Genomic DNA, 23,413 nt, shown 5'->3' with positions numbered 1-23,413 from the left:
GTGCTTAGTGAGATCTGCACATGCACTCTACAGAAAACACATGGATACATATCAGTATGTATCTCAGTATGGTAGTTCTCGAGGACTGGAGTTGGCTACCCCAGGGTTAGAACATCACTACTTAGCCTACTCTGGGTGAAGGCAGCCAGCTCTGGCGGCAGGGAGGCGGGGACGTTGTTGTGACAAGAAAGGGGTGGACCTATGAGGGTAAAGCACTGTTTTGGGCATTGCTAGCACGATTGTGTCACCGTGGTCACGACCCCTCTGTGCAATGCCGGTATTACCGGCATTGCACAGCAGTGGGCGGGCAACAATGATGTGATCCACGTCATTTGGTCCCACAAACTTCCCACTGAGAGTGAAGGGGTCACAGGAAACTGGTGGCAATGCAAGGGACTTGACCCCCTTTCCAGGCGGCAGGAGGTGGACCTGGTTTATGTTCTGGAAGTGTAAGCAACCCTGGTGCATATGCAATAGACTATCCGGCAGCCTACATTATGTAAAGTATATGTAATGTTAATGTATGTATAATGATTTCTATACAAAGCATTTCTAGACCTTTTAGAATATGGATTATTTAAACATACAATATATATACAGTATTCCCTTCAACATCTACACTTTTAATTTTCTTCTGTCCTGGTGTGTGTATAAATAGGTTAGAACAGTGGTAGCCAACTCCAGTCCTCGAGAGCTACCAACAGTTCACATTTTCCAGACAACCTAGCTGCTGCACGGGTGCACTCATTGATAGCTGAAACATTTTAAAAGACCCACAGGTGGAGCTAATTACTTCAGTTGTGATTCTGTGAGGAGATCTGGAAAACACTGGGGGTGATTCTCTAAGACAGAAATGCGGTAAAAACCCCGTTATCGGGTTTTTACCGCATTTCTGTATGCTTTGTCCCCCCTCCGCAGTGGCAGCGCTGCGGAGGGAATCGCCAGCAAAAGCTGGTGATTCCCTGCAGAAGCCTATGGGCTTCTTACCGCAGCGCTGTTTGATGGATTGGATCCTTCCTAGCATGCCCTGCGGCCGGCGCGTCACTCTGCGCATGCGCAGGTGGACACCCCGGTCACAGACCCGGAAGTCCAGTGCCGGCGCCGCATCGCTAGGGACAGCTCTTATCGCAAGAGCTGTCCCTTGCGTTAATAACCGCATATGTTAGAGCAGGGCTGGGCAATTGCGGCCCTCCAGATGTTGATGAAATACACATCCCAGCATGCCTTGCATCAGTTTCAGCATGGCCACATAGCAAAACTAATGCAAAGCATCCTGGGATGTGTAGTTCATCAACATCTGGAGGGTCGCAATTGCCCAGCCCTGTGTTAGAGCATATGCCGTTATTAATAATGCGGTGGCCGGTGAAGGGGGGCGAACAGGGCTGCGGATGTTACAACATCCCGCCCATTATCTGTTGGTAGCTCTCGAGGACTGGAGTTGGCTACCCCAGGGTTAGAACATCACTACTTAGCCTACACTATTTAAAGTAAGTTCTAATCAAATCTCATATATGTAAATATAGGCATTTTATTCAGGTTGCAGTAACTGTCAATATTATAGGACTCTTGATTTACTGTAATGATGGAAGAATGATTTAGTTCTATTTATAGACCCAGACATACAGTATGGTATGGAGATACCCAGACACAATGACTTGGGGAGGCAGGATGTTCATATATGTAGATCAATACATATAGATTAGAAAACATTGTGTAACCAACATTTCAATGTAGGAATTACTAAAAACTGCAGTGAATACAGAGTAGATACAGTAGCTTACTGCTTGCTTTATCTGGATAATAGTGTAAGTCAGTGGTTCTAAAACTGGTTTGCCTCAGGACACTTGCAGGGGTGCCCTGTGTTGGTGGTTCAGGACCAATTCAAATTATTAATGGTTAATTATCTATGGACAAAACCAGTGCTGATGGCTGCCAATCATAAAATGTGTCCAAACAGCAAATCCTGCCCTATACCAGATAACCGACCCTAAGAATCGTATATAAACCTACTTAATGTTATATTTATTCTGGTTTTTTTTTGGGGGGGGGGGGGGGGGGGGGCTAGGGGTACCATGGAAAAAACTCTGATACTTTAGTGTGCCGTAATTCAAAAACGATTTGGGGCCGCTGGTGTGATTCCATAAGTCACTTGAGTGCATTTACCAAATGAAAGACATTATTTGTTCTGTAATATTCTCTGAGGACTTAAGGTTTTAATTAAAATAATTGTGTTCAAACAAGAGTAAAACATACAAACCATTTTCTATCGAGATTGCTGTACAGTAACAATACAAACCAACATTAACAGTTTTGATCCAAAAATAATAATACTTTAATATTGTGCCTATAAGCATTAACCTGCATAGAGCTCCTAAGATTGTCCCTGAGGTACTCGGAACTTTGTGGCAGTGTGTAAACATAGAGGACAAGGTCATGCCAGATTTGGGAGAGGTCACAGTGTTGGGGGGGTTGTGCCTTTCCCTTCCTGAAAAACAATGAAGCTTTACATGTGTGCATCACTGGCATTTGCACTCAATGTATGTGCACCATAGTGAGGAGGAAATAACTCCCAACTTCCCAGTACTAGTAGAAGGGACAAAGCAGCCTGCCTAAATTGGCACAGTTAAAGGGTCTACACACATAGCAAGTGTGCAGAGTGGTCTGAGCGATGCTAAATCACTCAGCACATAGCACTGTGTGCTGAGTGAGCTGCTCCGGTAAGAGAACACTGGCAATGACTAGATTTATGGTCCCTGCTCATTCTTATGTTACTGACTATAGTGATGACGTGCGGGGCCGCAAATCGCTATCACTATGGCACCTACACGCACAGTCATAGTCATATTGCTTAGAAAATGGCTAAAAATCGCTATGTGTTTAGGGCCCTATTACACTATTAGAAGTTATCAAGCTGTGCTGTAGAAACCTGAAACTTTACACTTGGAGAGTATACCCAGCACATATAACACAATTCAAACAGCACATATAGAATCTGTTGTAATTCCTACACCCAGGGCCCCAGGCGGGAGGGGTGCCCCGACGCTCAAGTGCTCCACGGGGTGTGTGTGTGTCCGCGATGTGGCTTCCCTGCCGGTGGGGGCGCGATGTGGCCGCCAGGCCGGTGGGGGGTGGGGAGGTGCGATGTGGCTACCCAGCCGTGCTACTGGAGGGGGGTGTTAACTCACCGAACACCTGCTCCTTCCTCCGGCTCTCCTGCTCCTCTGGCCTCTGCACCTCTGCTGCTGTGGTGGTAGCTTTCCAGCTCACTAACGCCTTCGAGTGCCTACAGCATTCATCTGATTTGGATGTAAATACCCTCAATTTAAAGCTAAAAGTCTGCAGTTAAACACATCTTGTTTGTTTCATTTCAAATTAATTTCGGTGGCGTATAGAGCTGAAAATATGAGAATTGTGGCAATGTCACAATATGTATGGACCTGACTGTATTTTTGTTATACTGCTTGGATTGCACCTGAAAATATTTCTTAGTTAAAGTGCAAGATTAAGGTGAAAATTAAGAAAAGTACGGTACAGTAGGTTTGAGTACCAAAGGCCAACCGCTCTGGGCATTGGCAAAATTATGTGGTTGAAATGGCTTGGAACATCCGCCAAACTCTATAATAACCTGGTTCCATAACTGGTTTTCCAGAACCTCAGGTGACGTGTGGAGGTGGCACCTTAGAAGTCCAACACCTGCTGTTTACATTATGTTCAACAAGGATTCCTCTCTCACAGTCATCATGCATTTTGGAGACAAGGAAATGCAGAGAAGATAAACTGGACTAGAGAATAACCAGAAAAACTGGACTAGAGTTGCTAGAAGACAAACTTTAACTGTACAGACTTTAACCTGGAACACTTGAAGAGTTTCCTTCTATGGCATAACCCAGGAGCACAGATACATGCAGCACGGGTTGAGAGTGATGTCAAGCCCCGTACACACGGGGGAGATATATTGCTCAGCAATATATTGCTAGCAATACATTGCTGAGCAATATATTGCCCAGTGTCTCCTTTTCATCAGCGACCAGAGATGGTCGTTGATGAAAGGGAACCTCTGCCGGCGGTGCCGCAGAGGTAATCAGCTGGTCGCGATTAGAATGGGGCTGAAAACGGGAGCGCGCACTCCCATCACTGGCAATATGGTCACCTGCGACCATATTCCCAGCGATTCCAGCCCCTATCGCCCCCGTGTGTACGGGGCTTTACACTCTCCATTTAAGCCAATTATTAAGTGGAATTTAGATGGCTGAATATAAGCTGATTGGTACTGCAGTCAGGTGATTCAAGGATAGTGCTGTGAGTGGTGGAAGAACTTGTGCTCTATATATTACTTATAAGCCCATGTGTATACCATCATATTAATCCATATTAACCAGTCAGACCATCTGCGATTACCGTACTGTGGATACATATACAATATAAGCTTTGTCGGCACTTGGATGTCAACCAAAGTGAGCTGGAACCAACAGTATATTTGGTCTAGAACACTGATACTAACATTACTCACAGCAAATTTATCCCCAAAATACTCATGGGAAACAATTACTGTTTACATCCAGATGCCGACCAGTAGGTACTGCAACTAATATATTGAGCACATAACCGACACACTGGGGAGGCATTAACAAGCTGTCTGATCTGATGTGGAAATAGTTCATTCTTTCTGACAAAATCCTTCTTAGATGGACAAAACCATGTGCATTGCGGGTGGGGCAGATGTAACTTGTGCAGAGAGAATTAGATTTGGGTGGGGTTTTTCTTCAAAGTGAGATCTATATTGCAGTGTAAAATCATGCAGTCAGTATTTTCCCTGCAGAGAAACAAAAAAACTCACCCAAATCTAATTCTCTCTGCACATGTTACATCTGCCCCCTGCAGTGCACATGGTTTTGTCCATCTTAGAAAGATTTTGTCAGAAAAAATGAACTAGAATAAACCCCTAAGTGTGAATTTTAAGACATATCATATTATTAGTTGACACACTGTCGACAATTGCTGTCTGTTCTGATGAAGCAACAAGTGTGGTTTCTTTATTCATAAGCCACACCAATATTATATAATTAGTCGACACACTATCGATAATTGCAGCTCAATTATAAAAATACAACCCAATCCCAGGGGAATCAAGCTGCTAAATGTCCTTATCTCTCATGACAAGTGATTCTATACTCTATACAGATCTCTGGTTGCCAATACTCATATCCTTCAAACTCTACAGCAGGGGTAGGCAAGTAATTTTTAACGGAGTCCGGATAGTTCAAATTATTTTGATCGAGGTCCACAAAATCAAATACAGTATCAGTATTGTAATTAAGGGTCACCTTCTGATGACAAAAACCAAACTGCCATACAAAACCTCATTCCCTGTGCCCCTCAGGACTGCCCCCCCCCCCCCCCCCATACAAAAAAAAAAAGTTACATTTTTTCCCATGGGGGCCACAAAGCTCCATCCCATTGAACTGGGATGAACAGATTACCCCCTTCTCCACCCCCTCCACAGCAAGCAGCAACCAAATTGAAAGAAAAAGAAAGAGGCAAACATTTTAAACTTACACAGCAGTATTCTGCCCACTGCTGCCGCAGCTGTATTCTGCCCACTGCCGCCCCCACTGTGTTCTGCCCGCTAACTCCGCCGCTGTATTTTCTGCACCGCCACTATTCCTGCCTCTGTTGCTTGTGTTCCTGGGCAGACTGCCAGAGATTCTCAGCCCTTGCATTGCGCGGTGACATCACTGGTGCATCCGCGCAATGCATCACTGGGACCGCTGAAGCCAGAAGAGGCTTCAGGAGGCGAATGGGGCCAGGAGAGAGGTAATGGCCACATCTCGCCAGTCCACCGGTCCGCATTTTTGCCCTTTGTGGTCCGGAGGTGGACCGCGGTCCGCCAGTTGCCTACCCTTGCTCTACAGTATCGATACCCCAAGGTCTGTATCCATGAGCATAAGAGTTGGGTATCTTTCTCTGTCTCATCCTCAAATGGAACCCTCTACAGTACCATGTCCCAGCGAGTCTTCAGAAACCTCTAACCAGGGAAAAGAGGTCTTAGCTCTAGATACGGATTCTAGCTCCGATTATGAGGATGATAATGACTCGACTTCTTTCTTTAGAGATCCTAGTCTACCTAACCATTTATTTCCCCAGTAACAAATTCCATTGAATTTTACAGGTTGTTATCCGAAAGCCCCTGCCCATCGTACAAGAGTTAATTTGAGCCTTAGTGTCCAATTTTCTCGCTCCTTAGTTCCAGACAAAGACATTTCCACTTACGTCAATGATGGATGGGCAGAATTGTGACTATTTTTGAAGTTTCCTTAGGTGTCCAGGGCCCACTGAAGAAGGGCAGTCTCCCCACTATAGGTGGGCCATGAAACTTGCTCGGTACTTATGTAATATCTGGGCTCCCGTTTTTCTTATGAGACCACGTTCCCTCGCGGGGCTCGCTGCGCTCGCCACGCTTCGGGTACGGTGGCTCACTGCGCTCGCCACACTATATAAAATCAACTCCATGCGTAGTTGGATAGTAGGGGTATGAAAAAATGGCCTGCATTTAACATGGGAGCCCAGATAATACATAAGTACCACTTGCTCCTTATGTCATTGGCCCTTATTCCATTATCAAAGTCATAAATCCTGTTACATATAAGTTAAAGTGTCTATCGGCTCTGGAGATATCCAATTCATTCCATATTTCTCTCTTAAATTCATTATGCCTTAACCGCTTTCAGAAGAAATTCCTAAGACACCAGTAATACATTTTTATAAGGGTGAAGAATTCGAGATTTATAAAAAACAAACCACATTTTTAGATTTTCGTAAGGTTAGGTCTCCTTGGCAGTATTTAGTGGAATGGAGTGGCTTCAGGCCTGAATATAATTCTTGGGTCGATGTTTCTGATGTCCATGCACCAAAGTTAATTAATCAATTTCATAGGTTACATCCTCAAATTCTAGCTGGGTGCCCGGAGGTCACTCGAAAAGGAGGGGGTACTATCATGGTTACTCTCCCGCTCAGCGGTGGCTTCCCTTTCACTGGATGGGGGTCTGATGCCATGTTGGAGGTTGGTAGTCTCGACAGAGGCCTGCAGGAGTAGTGTGGTTTGGTTTCCGATCGGTGCTGAGAGGCCAGCGCCCCCATCTTGAATATGGGCAATGTACCTTTGACCAGTCTGCACTCCCTTTCCTGTGCCTCCTGACCTATAGGAGGTGAGTGCTGGGTATTTAGTCTGGACTCTCTGACTAGAAAGCGGTCAGTCCAAAGTGAGCATCTTTGCACTACTTGGAGCCTGCAGATTCCCTTAGGCCTACAGTAGCGCACGCAGGGGGGGGGGTTCTGAATACCCAGAAACCCCCCCCCCAGGGGTCTAAGGGCCCGAGGCTCAAAGCTGAGGGTCCCCTCTTCTCATGGGTACAAGAATTCTGAAAATCGGCCCTTGGGAACCGGAGATATCTGACTTCAAAGCAGTGGTCCCCATCCAAGCCTGTTAATTGCTTTTCCCAGTCAGATATTTCAGGTTCTGGGAACTGGAGATATCTGCAGTCAAGCAAGCTGTCCTCCCACCAGAAAATTATGAATAATAAGCCCACTCCACTATACACCCCTCCTCTATGTATTAAACATCCTCTACCACCCTGGAAGTTATGTATCAGGGCCCCTTCATTCAGCCCAATGCCCCCTTCTCCCACCATCTGTGCAGTAAAGGGGTAATTAGTGGAAATTAATGATCCAGGCCCTACATGCTGAGCGATTGATATAATACCCCCTACCACCTGCGGGACATCAAAGCTTCCCCCACCCCTACCGTTGGAGGATCGGTAGGGGCCCCAATACATTGCTATGCCCACAGGTCTACACTGCTGTTGACACCCATGTATGTATGTAAATATATATATATATATATATGTATATTTTATTATTATTATTATTTATATACATTTGGTCTATCTACTTTAACTGACCCGGCATATACTGGGTCACCTAAGTGTCCATCTCCGTGCTTTGCTCCCCCCTTTAGAAACCCCCTTCTGAAAATCCTGTGTTTGGCCCGGGCCTATGCTGTTTACTCTGCTCAGCCTGCCACCGCTTTCACCTGAGGATCATTCTTGCTACACCTGCTGATGATATCATCTCTCCTGTTGGTGTTTATCCCATCTGCACAAGTGGACGACCCAGTGCTACCTCTGTCCTCTTTGGCTCCTTCATCTGCATCTTTCCAAGTCATCTGGATTCAGCTAAGTCACAGTATTATCATTGTTCTTCAAAGCCAAAGTTAAAGCATTACAGAGACTTTCATTGTTTATCTTAAAGTCACAGTATCATCTTTCTACAAAGCCAAAGTTTAAGCATTTTGAGACGTCATTGTTTCTCTTAAAGTAACGGTATCATTGCTTCTTCAAATTCTAACTTGGTTTGTATCTTCATGAGCAAGAATTACATAAACCTTGCAAGCTTTAGCCTCAAGTCGTCTGTCTCCTGCTGCATCACCGACTCAAACAAACACTACAGCTGTGAATATATATATATATATATATATATATATATACACATATATCTTATACAATTGCCCAGAACTGTCACTCTGTGAGTGTATAACGCTCGGGGGAGTCATAGCGTGAATAGCCTATCAGGTACTGATCTATGACAGTGGCAGGTCTGGCCTGTATGACTATGTAGGAGATGAGCCTCCGTCTCTCACCTCTCTGGTGGTGTTGCTGTGTGGGGGTGTCTGCCTGCGGCCTTCACACATGGCGCTACAGCCGCTGCCCAGCATTTCTCCGCTACCCGCAGCCTGCAGCCACCCTGGTGCAGTGCTGTATGCCGCAGACCTGCTCCGAGGGTGTTGATGTGTGCGACTGTGGCTCGCACATTACATGGTACATGGCACTCATACCTCTGCCCGGCTGTCCTCCGTTACCCGCAGTCTGCAGCCATCCAGGTGCCCTGTCCAGCGCTGTACACCGCAACCCCGCTGCCCTGGCACACACACCAGGTACAGGGACAGACTGTATCAGGTGGGAAGCAGGTGGGAAGCAGGTGTTCAGCCGAAGTGCGTGTTCGGCCACCTCCCACCGCTGTGTGTAATACAAGGGAGGTAGTTGCAACCACTGTATGTAGTGTAGGCAGGGCTATTTTTGTGCAGGCTCCAGCAGGAACTGAGGCCCTTATTCTAGTTCACTCTTTCTGACAAAATATTTCTTAGATGGACAAAACCATGTGCACTGCAGGTGAGGGGATTTTTTTGCCGAAAATCGCGTCGAATCGCATCTAATTGTATGCCTTAAGGTAAGGCATACAATCCCAAAATCGGGAGCCCAGATACTACATAAGTACCGAAATTATTTTTGGGCACCATCAGCCCACGCAAAACCACCTTTTGAACCTGCGCCCAGGCCCCCCCGGGTCCTAATACTCCGACGGGGTGGGGAAGTGGGCGAGCAACTTACTGGGGTGCTAGATACACTACTAAGTGTAGATGCTGGTGCACCTATGACATTGACTTCCATTTGCTGTATTTGTGCCTGCATACCTATTAAGGCATTGGTCTGCGCAGTACACGATTGGCTAAGTGCAGCTATACTTTGCGCAAGGCTGCCAATATGGCTATTCTGTTCCCTTACAGCAGAAGTAAGATCTGCAAAACGGGTGTCAATGCTAATAGCCATGCGCACATGAGTACCTACACCAACCCGTACACTCCTTGAAATTTTTCTTAATTGAAGAAAAGTGTGACGCATGTACCCCTGGATGTTGCCTATTTGCAGGCTTTGGGAGGTCATAAACTCAATTTGTTTCTCCTTGAAATTTAACAAAGAGTTAGCTACTTGTGCAGCAGAAGCTGCTGTATGGGGTGTCTTTGTGGGTGGGGGTGGGTTGGGAGTCACCCCACTTGGTGGAAGATCACTCTGTGATGACGTCTGTATTTCCTCCTCAGCCGCGAAAAGGTCTCCACGGGTTCTAGAATGATGTCCATTTCGTCCATCATCATATCAGAGGATTCTGTTGGTTGTGTTCCTAGTTGTACAGTACCTGTGGATACAGATGAAGAGGTAAGTACTGATGCATATATAGGCCATTCTCTCTTCAGTACTGTTTTTGAAAGGGCTTGAGATGCTGAACGCACATACCTAGGGGTATTATGTACTTACACATGTACCCCGATACTGCATGTAACATTGACATTAATAATAAGTGAGATGGCTAGGTCAGATTACATTCATTTCAGTTGCAATGTAGCAGCAGGAGATGAATGTAGTGTGAGATATTGTTGATGTGACATGGGTGTGTGTACTGTATGTGTAATGGCCTGTTTTTTGTTACTTTACCTGCTTCCACAGATTCTGCTCCAACAGGCCTTCTTTTCTGTGATGCGTGAGCACTTCGGGACGGACAATCTGTGAAAGAAAAGATGGGCAGCCATTATTTACCTTGCAATGGATAAGCATTTATGCCAAATATGCATTGAAATGACATTACTGGACAAAACTTCCTTTGGTTAAGTATACAAAGAAAAATTTGGGATAAAATACTGCGCTTAGGGACAAGCTTGAACCTGTACGGCGAGTGTGTCACCAAACACACCAAATGTAACAATGGAGAAAAGGAAGATACCGACAGTTTTTTCAAGCGCTCCTTCTATTTATACAGCCAGATGTCACTCCGTCCCAGATGTTTCTGATGATGACTCATGTGACATAAAAGGAAAGAAACCACATATAGTGTAATACCTTCAAGTGTGATTTCTAACACTTATGAATTCTATATGTTAAGCACCGTACCCTATGTGATGGTCCACTAAATGAATGGTGGACAAATCACACTCTGGTTTGAGGGAGTGATATGACTCCAATGGATACTCCAATATTCTCCAAGTTGTTCCACATAGAAGAACCAGAAAATATGTGTCCAAATGGTGAAAGAACGTTTTAATAAGTAAAAAAGAAAACAATAAAAGATTGGGTGTAAACAATGGACTCTCACCAGATCAATAGGTCTACTGTGCAAAAGCAGACATACATAGCATAAGATGATATACCACAGGCGTCCCTAGATGCTTCTTGCAGATGTTCAAATCCTGGTGTATTGTCCAGTGTCTACTGGACAACGCGTTTCAGACTATATGTCCTTTATCAAGGCATATGTCCAAACCTGGGTCTTTATACCCACAACTCCATTTAAAAAGCAAAACCTATTGCCAGACATGGATTCCTATCCTCTAAAACATTCCCTTTTGCCGCTGCATTATGTGTCCACTTTGTAGATCAAACACTGTCTCCCAGGTGCAAATCCTAATTACATGTGCGCTGTTACTTCCTCCTTTGTCCGTCGCCATCCGCCGAAACTTCCTTGCGTTCCACTGACGTCGGCGCCGGAAGTCGTCTGCGTTCCCCCACAAATTCTGTCTCTCGGCGGACATTCCCCTCCGTCCAGCCTACTTTCAAGTATGTTCCGTCTTGTGGGGGATCACGTGTGCGTTCCACAGATTATAACCAGGATGTTCATGCAGTTCACCGCGGTTTTTGTCCTTAGGTCCGCATGTGTATGGGAAACTTTCAAGTAAAGTACTAGAATCAATATTGCAGTGTCCCAGAAATTCAAACAAGAAGAAAATACATATTATTACACACTCTTCAAAACACTATTTTAAAAATACATAAAAATGAAGTCATTTAAAGTGCAAGGTACATCGATAAAATATTAAGATAAAAATACAATAAAATTTATAAGAACCACTTCAATTCAAAATATTCATTGAGGCCACCAGATATTAATGTTTTATATTGGTAAATCATATTAATTTCAGTCCTAGCTAGTTTTGTCGCAGTATTACCGCCTCTATCGCCAACACTGATCTTTTTGAGGGCTGCAAAATTTTTTATATGTTTAGGGTCACATTGGTGCTCTTCTTTAAAGTGCAACGAGAGTGCATGTGTTTCCAAGCCCTTTTTTATATTACGGAGATGTTCTCCGATTCTAATCTCCATGGACCTGCTTGTCCGACCAATATAAAACTTTCCACAGGCACACTCTATAATATATATATAATATTAACAGAGTGACATGTCAAAAAGTCCTTAATATTGCACTTTTGCCCATTAATTAATAATTCGGTAAGTTTAGCCCCGAAAGTGTTGGTCACACATTTACAACCTAAACATGCTCCACATCTAAAGAAACCCTTGGTATGTATTATATCTCTTTTTGGTGAGCTTGGGCACAAGCTTTTGGTAAGTTTAGACTTTAGGTTTGGTGCCCTTCTAAAAATACACTTCGGTATATCAGGCAATAGGTGACCAATTACTGGGTCTTTCTTTATGATCGACCAGTGTTTCCTGAAGATAGTTTTAACCTTACTATGTTGAGTGGTAAAATCTGAGATGAATGACCACTTAAACATATCTGTTTCTGATGTACTCGGGGGTTATTTTTTCTTTAATAAATCTTTGCAGTCAATATTTTGTACGACTGACATGGACTTGTCCAAGCCCTGTTGTTTATATCCACTGGATAAAAATTCCTTTTCATCTCCTCGGCTTGACTCGTATACACATCCGGCTCAGAGCAATTCCTCTTAAGTCTTTTGAATTGCACGATGGATATCGAGTCAAGCCACGTTTCCTGGTGGCAACTGTCTCTGTTTATATATGACCTGGAATCTGTCAGTTTGATGAAGTTTTTAGTCTTGTATGTCTGCTTTTGCACAGTAGACCTATTGATCTGGTGAGAGTCCATTGTTTACACCCAATCTTTTATTGTATTGTTTTTTACTTATTAAAACGTTATTTCACCATTTGGACACATATTTTCTGGTTCTTCTATGTGGAACAACTTGGAGAATATTGGAGTATCCCTTGGAGTCATATCACTCCCTCAAACCAGAGTGTGATTTGTCCACCATTCATTTAGTGGACCATCACATAGGGTACGGTGCTTAACATATAGAATTCATAAGTGTTAGAAATCACACTTGAAGGTATTACACTATATGTGTTTTTTTTCCTTTTATGTCACATGAGTCATCATCAGAAACATCTGGGACGGAGTGACATCTGGCTGTATAAATAGAAGGAGCGCTTGAAAAAACTGTCGGTATCTTCCTTTTTTCCTTTGGTTAATGACAACATTATTTAGTTCCCACATTATTTGACATATGTTTTACACCTGAAATTTGCTTAAATTATTATTAAACTATTTGACACATTACAACTGGTGCAAAATCTGTGGTATGTAGGCGTGGCACCTAAACCACCAGTACACCAATGTTTTTGGGCCACATACATGTTAAGCTGCTAGAAAGAATGTTAAAGTGTTGATCAATATCAGCAGTTGTGGAACTACAAGGCCCAGCATTATGACCAATTTGAAAGTAGGAGCAGCCAATTTTTTTTGTCTGACCTTGATGGCCTATGTAGTTCCACAGCAGCACTTTACTTAGCATAACAATACAAGCAAACATTACAGTTTAAAAACATTGCCATGTATGCTTAAGATTGCATGTGGTCACACTTACCAGCTCTGGGTGGCATCGCCGGCCTATCGGTATCCGCGACGTGCATGCCAGGCAGGACCTCAGGGGGTATGATTCTTTTTAGCTTGACCTCATAGGACGTATAGCAGACAGTGGTGGGGCTTCTCCAACTCCATGACCATTTTACTTTTCAGGTGTCTCTTTATGTCGTTGAACCTCTTCTTGACGTTTCTGACCAGGCGCTTGTTGTGACTTACAGCGTTCACTGCCTGTGTGATGTCCTCCCACATAGCCCTTTTCCGCTGTGCAGTGGTCTTGTGGAGACTTTTCCCCAGTAACCGGTCAAACAGGGGTATGATAGCCCGGACAAGCGCAACATTCTCCTCGTAGGAGAATCTCACCTTTCTGCCACTTTTTGTGCGGCCAGCTTCAACCTCCTCCTCCTCAATTTCTACTCAAGCCATGTACCCCTCCTACTCCATGCCAGTGTCTTCCTCCTCCTCACGTCCATCTTCTTCAACCTCTGACATGTGGCCCTCCTGCAGCTGCTCTGGGTTATGGAATAGGTCCTGGGTATAGGATGGGGATGCCAGCGGATCCTCCACCTCCTCCTGCTGGGGCTGGTCCGCCAGGGCCTGGGCTGGGGCTGGCTTTGCTGCAGCATGCTTGCCACACTGCTGCCACTCCCTGTAATGGAGGATGACCTCAGCAGTCCTCTGCTGCCTCTCCCACTGGTTCCTCTTGGCTGGCTGCTGCCACTGCTCCCTCTGCCACTGCTCCCTCTGCCACTCCTCACTCTGCCACCAACACCTCTTCCTCTGCTCACACTGCCACTGCTCCTCTCCATGCTTACTTCCTATCAAAGAGTGAAATGGCGCCAGTGCCCCTTTATATAGGGGGTATGATGCATAATGGAGGGGATCGAGGTGGGCCAATAGGTTAGGGGGTTCTTAGTCATGCGGAGACAGTCTTGTAAATCGCACTCCGGTTGGTCCAAAACTCGCACATGACCGGCAGAAGAAATCACACTTTTATGTGTCATAAAATCGCACCACTTCGCCGCAAATCGCACTACATCGCACTTTTCAGCCTCCAAAGCACATCCCATTAAATATGCGATTTATTACAAAAAAATGCGATTTCAGAAAGTGCGAAGAGCGGCGATGTGGAGCGATATAAAAAAATTGCTTTTATCTCATCCCATAGAATGTCACCCTGAATTTCTAAAACCAGGAGCAGGCTCTTTGAGCCCGCGGTTATTAATGGCTGGGCGAGGGGAACGCACATTGGGTTTTTTATTTATTTATTTATCTATTTTTACACTTAGAAGCTTTATTATCTATTTCACAGGCATATTTTTGGGTCAATTTGGAATCACTATTCGAATGAATGGTGATTCCGATTCATATTCTTTCAATGATGTATGCATTTGTATTCCTGAATAGGAATATGAATACGCCTGTCAAAAGAATATGAATGGCCGTATACTGGCCTTTGTAAATTTGGAAATATGAATTAACAACTAGTAATTGCTATGAGTACCCCTATTTGTAGCCATTAGAATGTTAGTAAATTTTCCCCATTGCATTTAGTAGGGCAGTGACACAATGGAATGCAGCATTGTGTTATTGTGTAACTGTATATTTAGCAGGTAGTTAATTGGTATTAAAGGTAACATTTACAAAATTGAGAAAGGTACCATTGCTAAGTATGTTATATAAGCAGCTTACAATGAAAACATTAATTTCTGTGACATAGGTATTTAATGATAAACAAAACTGATCAGAGAAGCCACAGACAGTGAAAAAAATCCAAGTTTACGTTTAGAATTGTCAGGCAGAAGTATTTCACCTTTTCTACATAACATGTCCCTCAGGGGCAGTTTTCAATGTCCTTTTGAACCCAGCGATAAAATAGCTATGTACCAATTACTGTACAATAACACTACCAAGTTGCTTTGTTTCCAAGCATCTCCACTAGCCAGGAACTCTATTTTAGCAAGCTTCTGGAATAGAATGGGTTATCTAAACCATTTACATGTAGCTGGGAGCGATGTCAGGCTGTACATACAGTACATTGATTTTTATATGCTGAGTATAAGATGAACACACAGCTCCAGCTTTTTTTTCCTGTCCCCATCACAATGATAGCTTCACAGGACAAACAAGATTTGCTCCATGGAGTCCTACTTGAGCCAGAGTAAATCAAAAAGGTATGCCGTAGCTGCTATCTATCTATCTATGCACTATGTATATTAGTCTTAACTTATGTATCTTTGTCTTTATTCTGATTCAGTTTGTCCTAATTTGTATCTCATCTGGTTGTGTAATAGAAAAAAATCTCAGCTATAATGAAAGCACATTTTATAGAAAGCAATCAACAGTCAGACAAGGAACTGTAAATCAGGGGCCATAAAGTAATATATAAGCTATAAAGACGGAGATTTTCTGGGAATGTATTACTATAAGGTCAGTATTAGAATGTTCAGCCATTGTGACTATATTTTTTAGCTGGGTGAACATTAGTGACAATGGACAAGTCCTCTGTTGCTCTCAAAATGGGTTTGACATTTCTTTAGACAAATCATCATGACAATATTTTCAGTTTAGTGGTCTAGACATCCAATTTTATTCATTATTTTCCAGTGTTCTCTTTCTTTTTTTCTTTCTTTCTCTTTCTTTTCTTTTTTTTTAGAAATATATTGCTGTTATTGCCTTTTACTGGTAAATCTTAACAATCAGACACTTGAATAATAATATATAACATATATTTAAAAATATTATTTTTCAATATGTTGTCATTTACGAATTATCAGTACACTTTATGTTCTAGATGTGCAGACATCATATCAGTGGGTAGTGACTTTAGGTAAACTATGCATATTTTCAGATATCCTCTCAAACTCCTAATAATGAGCACATAACAATGATTGAACAAATATTCTTTTTTTTTTTTTTAAACATTAGAGTTTTATTGGCAGGACAAATCGAAATATGCAAGTACATACAGTAGTGCCAGCACACATAGGGCCTTATTTTGGTTCATTCTTTCTGACAAAATCCTTCTTAGATGGGCAAAACCATGTGCACTGCAGGTGGGGCAGGTGTTACTTGTGCAGAGAGAATTAGATTTGGGTGGGGTTTTACTTCAAAGTGAGATCTATATTGCACTGTAAAAATAAAGCAGTCAGTATTTTCCCTGCACAGAAACAAAATTACTCACCCAAATCTAATTCTCTCTGCACATGTTACATCTGCCCCCCTGCAGTGCACATGGTTTTGTCCATCTAAGAAGGATTTTGTCAGAAAGAATGAACCAAAATAAGGCCCATAATGAGAGAAATCTAAGACAGTGGTCAAATGCACAGGCTAAGCACTTGATTCTCTATCATAAAAAACACCTCTGAATTATAACTTGCTTAAAGATCAATCAGGAATCAAAGGGAAGTTGTCCTAGCTCAAAGTGAACATGGAATTGACAATACAAAAAGGTAACAAAATATAGTATAATAGGAAGACAGACACATGAGGATGGAGACACAACTTGGGGAGACAAGAAAGACATATCTCACAGCAAACCAGAGAAACCAATTAAGCGGAATCATCAATCAATCTCCGGCGAGTGTAAAAGTACTAGATCAGTTGAGTCACTCTGAGTAACGGATTGACCCTGCCTCTCTCCATATGCACACCACTTGAACCATTTTATGTGTGTTGAGGAGGACAAGGAGGAATACCTGCCCCCAGCCGTCTCAAAAGTGAAATGTTTGTGAATATTATTGATAATAGTATAAATGCTGGGTACTGAGGGGGATTTCCATAATTGTCCTATAGCTGCTTTAGCAGAGATTAAGATGTGTCCCAGCAGGTATTTATCACAGCTAAGAAGAGGGAGTGAGGTATGATGGAGCAACGCCACCAAAGGGTCGCTAGGGATAGGCATCCCGATGACCTCGCTAATTAAAGAGAACACTTCACTCCACAGCGGCCTCAATAATGGGCATTCCCAAAAGACGTGTATAATAGATCCAACACAGCCACAATTCCTCCAACATAGGTTGGAGGTCGAGGGCCAAATAAGGTTGAGTCGCCGCGTAGTAAAGTAGGCCCTATGACATAACTTCTAAAACATTTCACAATGGTGGAGGCATTTAGAGATCTTAAAGCAGGACCTAAATATCGATTCCCACTCAGAGTCTGAGAGTACCCGAGACAGGTCACGCTCCCAACTAAGTTGAGACACCAATTTCTCCTTCTTACCTAACAGGACCGTATGCTGGTACCAGCGGGATATGCCCCCTCTATGGTTAGGTGAGGGCAACCTAAGGGACATGGTCGCAGGGAAACATGGTGACCGCTTCCCCCTGTGAGCAGAGAGCCAGTGGCGTACTTGTAGGTATTTAAAAAAATCCTGTTTGGGGATATTAAATTGTTGCTGTGTCTGGGAAAAGGAGAGTAGGGAGTCAGTATCAAAGATATCCTTTAAACACACAATACCTTTCTCAATCCAAGAGTTAAGCCTAAGCTCGGGGATAAGTCTAGCTAGCGTTTTAATGGATGGAGCACCTCCTGTTTTTGCGGGTCCTGGCAATTCTATCGCCATTGCCAGGACCCCCCTACCCCCCCCCCCCTAACCCTGCCCGTCTCCCCGAAGCAGAGATGGGCAGGTATTCTGCTCCATGTCGGCTAATGATGGGGACGCTTGTGGGTGTGAGACGTTCGCGTGCCCCCGTCAGATGGAGCGCCTCTCCGCCAGCTCTCGCCAGCGGAGGGGATCTGGCGAGAGCTGCCGCTGAATGAGAGGTGCTCCATCTGTATAATCAATTAAGTCCCCTCTGCTTAAGTATGAATATCCTTAAAATGAAGACTGTTAGGGTGCCTTGATGACAAGTTTGGTAACCACTGGTGTAGGCCAATATTTGAATTGTTAACTGTGAGTAACTTACTCATATAATACATGATCACACAATGAAATACAAACTTTTCTGCATAGTTAGATGCTAAAAATATTCAGAGACATTCCTTATAATCTTTGTCAGTATACTTCTTCTTCAGTATCATCCTTTTGTTATATGGCACCACCAGTGATCCACAGCACCAAATTACATAACATGGTATAGAAAATCAGAAAACGGCCCTGAAATAAATATCAGGGTGGCAGAAAACCGAGGAATTTGATGCCATCGGAGGGAGTTTGGGGTAGAAGATCATTTAAATAAGACTAGGACAAGGACATGAGGGAGGAAGGTCCTGCTGGTTACAGCTTACATTCTAAGGTGTAGATTGCTACCTAAAATACAATGAAATTGGATGATGATGATGTTGTACAGTACTATGTTTTTACTATGTCCTTGCTTGAATTAATTGCACCATGTTTTACTTTTTATTGTAGTGTTGAGATGGTGGACTAAACATGGGAGACTGGAATTTCCTTGGGGTCATTCTGGAGGAAGTCCACATTCACTCCACCATAGTTGGAAAGATCTGGCTTACCATTCTCTTTATATTTCGTATGCTGGTCTTGGGTGTGGCAGCTGAAGAAGTATGGAATGATGAACAGTCTCAGTTTGTATGCAATACAGACCAGCCTGGATGCAGAACTGTCTGTTATGACCAAGCATTTCCTATATCCCTGATCAGATACTGGGTGCTGCAGGTTATATTTGTGTCTTCGCCATCATTGGTTTATATGGGCCATGCAATTTACAGACTGAGAGCGCTTGAGAAAGAAAGGCACCGAAAGAAAGCTCAGTTGAAAGGAGAGCTTGAAGGAGTAGACTATGAGTTCACTGAGGAACGTAAGAGATTAGAACGTGAATTGAGACAGCTGGAGCAAAGAAAACTCAACAAAGCTCCCCTTCGAGGCTCTCTCCTCTGTACTTATGTCATACATATATTCACCAGATCTGCTGTCGAGGTCGGCTTTATGGTTGGCCAGCATTTACTTTATGGAGTTCAGCTGAATCCTCTCTATAAATGTCAAAGAGATCCTTGTCCCAACGTGGTTGACTGTTTTGTATCCAGACCTACCGAGAAGACAGTATTCATGCTATTTATGCAATGTATAGCAGCTGTATCTCTATTTCTTAACATTCTGGAAATAGGACATCTTGGGGTGAAAAAAATCAGAAAAGGATGTTTAGTACGATATAAATTTAAAGACGAATTTGATGATTTTTATGTCATTAAACCTAAGAAACACTCCACAGCAACTCACACATGCATTGGTACATCTTCTAGCCCACAAAAGACCCTTCCCTCAGCACCCAGCAACTACACATTATTGATGGAGAAGCAAAACGATCCAGCTGTATATCCAATTTTAAATCCTCCTTGCGGATTTCACCCTAATGTAGATATGCGCACAGAGACCAGTGATACTTGCATTCTTGATGAGCAAGAAACCAAATCTGCTAACGAGGTCAACTGTGCAAACACGGCAGAAAGTCACTTTCACAGCACCAGCTCTAACAATAATGAAAGCATAAATGAAACACTTGCTTCTGGGAATAAGACTGCAAAGAATCCTCCACAGCGGAAAAGTGGTTTTATCCGAAGTGCTTATTCCAGTATGGAAAGTGCACATGGTTTTCATATGGGAAGAATGACTGAAATACCCTCAGATGACATGGATGATAGCTCTGTACAAAATAGTAGTTGTGCATCAACTAGTAATGTATTACGGAAAACCAGGAGGATCAGTGCTCCATGGCATAATTCTAGGGTGGGTGAGAGAAGTGGATATATGCAGGAATCTACATGCAGAGGACGGTATAGTTTTGGTGCTAATAAATTATGGGCACTCTCTAAGTCGGACCTAAAGGGAATCAGCCGACCAGGTACACCAGATGCTATAGGAGAACAGAATCCAGAATACAAGCAGAATAAGGATTGTGATGGCCCTGTGACCCTCTCTCCATCTCGGCGGATGTCACTGGCAAGTAACGCCAGCAGCCGGCGAGTACCCACCGATCTAAAGATCTAACAGTAAGTCATTTTACCTACACATAACACAGAATGCCATCATTTAATAGTTGCGGTAGATTACTAATTTTGTTAACCTTAGTAGTTTTTCTTCTCTCAGGAAATAAACTACTTAGGACTTGTGTGAACGTGCTGGAAAAATCATTTCGATTTACTGTATTACTCTAGCTATGATTTACAGCAGAATATGAGGACAAAGTCAAAAGATAATTGTAACTTTCTTAAGTGCTAAATGGAAACTCCAGTACTGAGTTGGAATCCCAACACTGGAATCCCGATGTAAAGAATGCAGGTGGCTTCTGGGTAAGTATTACCCTTACTCCAGCTGCTAATCCCCCATCCCCCGAGTGCCTAACCCTAACCCACACTCACCTTGGGAATCCGTTGGCATTTTCATTGTTGGGATCCTGACCACATCCCACTGGACCTTATGAGTCATTTGTTGCAGGAGATTAATGAGAACACATGACACCATTTTTTTAATGCTTTGAACATCTATAAGGCAGCACCTACCTCAGGGTGGACAGGTAACTGATGATCAACATGGAGGTTGTACTGTATGATCTAATTCTGTAATGAAAGTTGTTGATGTTAATATTACTGTAGCCAGTGGTCGAAGTGGAAATTTTGAAGTGGGGTATGGAAAGACAGTACAGTTCCCCTGCGCACGTCGAAGGCGCACGCTCCCGAAAAGGGGGCGTGGTCACATAAAAAGGGGGCATGGCCATTACACATTATGCAACACATGTAATGCCCATTACATATTATTTCCCCAGTAGTGCCTTATCTTTCTTCTGCCAGGGCTTCTTCCATGGCCAGTTCTTCCTTCCTCTTTTTTTCTGATAGGTCTATTGTCCTCCCTCTCTGATCAACCCCTCACAGCACAATACCACTTCACATCACATAACCCCTTACCCATTACAGTGCCCCTCTTCCATCACAGCAACCCCCATGTTATCACAGCACAGCACCCACCTCCCATTACAGCACATATCTTCCACCACAGCATCCCTCTCCCTTCACTGCACCCACTCCAATCACAGCATTGCAACCCACCCCACCACAGCCCTCAGCTTCCCTCACAGCACAGCACTTCTCACTCATTACAGCATACCTCACCCTTCACAGCACAGTGCTCCTCACCCAATTCCTCATACCTCCATAAACTCCCTTTACAGCACAACACCTCTTTTTGCGCTCCTTACACATACCTCCCATCAGCCATACTCCAACACCTACCCTAACAGCACCGCACACCGCACACCTCTTCATCGGCGTTGGTGGGCTCTGGTCTCTCCTTCCTGCAGCCTGCTCCCGACGTAGGCTGTACAAACAGCCATCACTGCCCGCACTGAATCAGCTGCACCGGCGACTGTGACGGCTGTCAACTAAGGCACCGATCCATCATTCCTCCCGCGCCGTGCCAGTAGTTCCGCCCCTGGACGGGGGGACAATGGTGCAGAAGCATCCTGCAGGGCTAGAAGCCCGGCGGCGTTACTTCTGCCCCTGCCCGCACAATCACTGCTGGCTGTGCTCTGTAGCAGCCGGGTGCACTGGGGACCAGAGCCGGACTGGGACCAGAAATTGGCCCTGGCATTTTGTGCACACAGACCCACCGGCAGTAGATGGGACCCTTGCGCGGCGAAGCCACGCAGCAAAAAGGGGTGTGGCCTCATGGAAAGGAGACGTGGCATCACAAAAAGGAGGCATTACACATCATGGAACATGCCGTAATGCCCATTACACATTATGGAACACACCATTATGCGCATTACACATTATGGAACACACAGTTATGCCCATTACACATTATGGAACACACCATTATGCGCATTACACATTATGGAACACACAGTTATGCCCATTACACATTATGTGACACACAGTTATGCCCATTACACATTGCCGCACACTGTATTGCCCATTAAATATTATGACACACACCTTAATGCCCATTACACAGTATGGCACACACCGTGATGTCCATTACAGACTGTCATATACAAAACAAGAGCACAGGACACTTACTAGTAGTAGCTAGTCTTGCAGTCTGTGGCACTGGCAGCACAGCAGGACGGATCCGACTACACCACTCACGTGACTGGCTCTGTCCGGCCCTCTGCTTAAATAGCACCCTGCCTTGGCGCCCTGTAGCTTTTCCCGCCAGCGGGAAATGAATGATGTATACCAGGGGTGGGCAATTATTTTAGCTGAGGGGTCACTTAACACTTACAGTAAATATTCGAGGACCACACACAAAATATCTTGTATATACAAGCTCCTCTCTCTCCCTGGGCACCGTTACTAGCTCCCCTCTCCCCTGGACCCATATAGCAGTCTCTATCCCCCCTCCCCATGATCCATATAGCAGTCTTTATTCCCCCCTTCCCTGGACACATATAGCAGTCTCTATCCCCCCTCCCCTGGACCCATATAGCAGTCTCTATCCCCCCTCCCCTGGACCCATATAGCAGTCTTTATTCCCCCCCTTCCCTGGACCCATATAGCAGTCTCTATCGCCCCCTCCCCTGGACCCATATAGCAGGCTTTACACCCCCCCTGGACCCATATAGCAGTCTCTACTACCACCCACCCCCCTCCCTCCCTGCTTCCTCCACATACCCGGCACCCCAGCCCCCCTCAACAAACAGCACCAGCTTGCCTATGGCAGCACGTGGCACTGTCTTGGGAAAGAGGACATGCTGTTACAGTAGTGTACCCTCAGAGTGACACCTGTTGCAGTCCCACCATGCACAGCAGGGTAACATGAAACATTCCCTGCCTGGAGAAGGGTACCTACCCCTCCTCACCCATAAGCTGCCCCACTGCCTCCTGGCAGCACCGCGGATGATACATCGGCGTACCTGCATTGTTGATTATGAGGAGTTTGTCTGCCACTGTGCCCGCTTTCTGCATCTCCCAGGCTGCCTGCACCATCCTCCTCACCCCATCGGCGTCGCCCATG

General features: G+C 44.3%; 1 protein-coding gene across 1 annotated transcript in view; it reads left to right on the top strand.

Annotated features, from left to right (window-relative positions):
• The first annotated feature begins 15,510 nt into the window (after positions 1-15,510).
• The window catches only part of GJA9 (gap junction protein alpha 9), a 44,517-nt gene continuing 36,614 nt past the window's right edge, over positions 15,511-23,413 (top strand). The window contains exons 1-2 of the mRNA XM_083171136.1: positions 15,511-15,677; positions 18,857-20,451. Of these exons, the coding sequence (XP_083027262.1) occupies positions 18,878-20,449 (1,572 nt within the window). The 5' untranslated portion in view covers positions 15,511-15,677; positions 18,857-18,877 and the 3' untranslated portion in view covers positions 20,450-20,451. The remainder of the gene's footprint in view (positions 15,678-18,856; positions 20,452-23,413) is intronic.

This window comes from Crinia signifera, chromosome 2 (assembly GCF_055691185.1).
Source record: "Crinia signifera chromosome 2, ASM5569118v1, whole genome shotgun sequence".
Lineage (NCBI taxonomy): Eukaryota > Metazoa > Chordata > Amphibia > Anura > Myobatrachidae > Crinia > Crinia signifera.
This window is presented reverse-complemented; position numbering and strand designations above follow the sequence as displayed.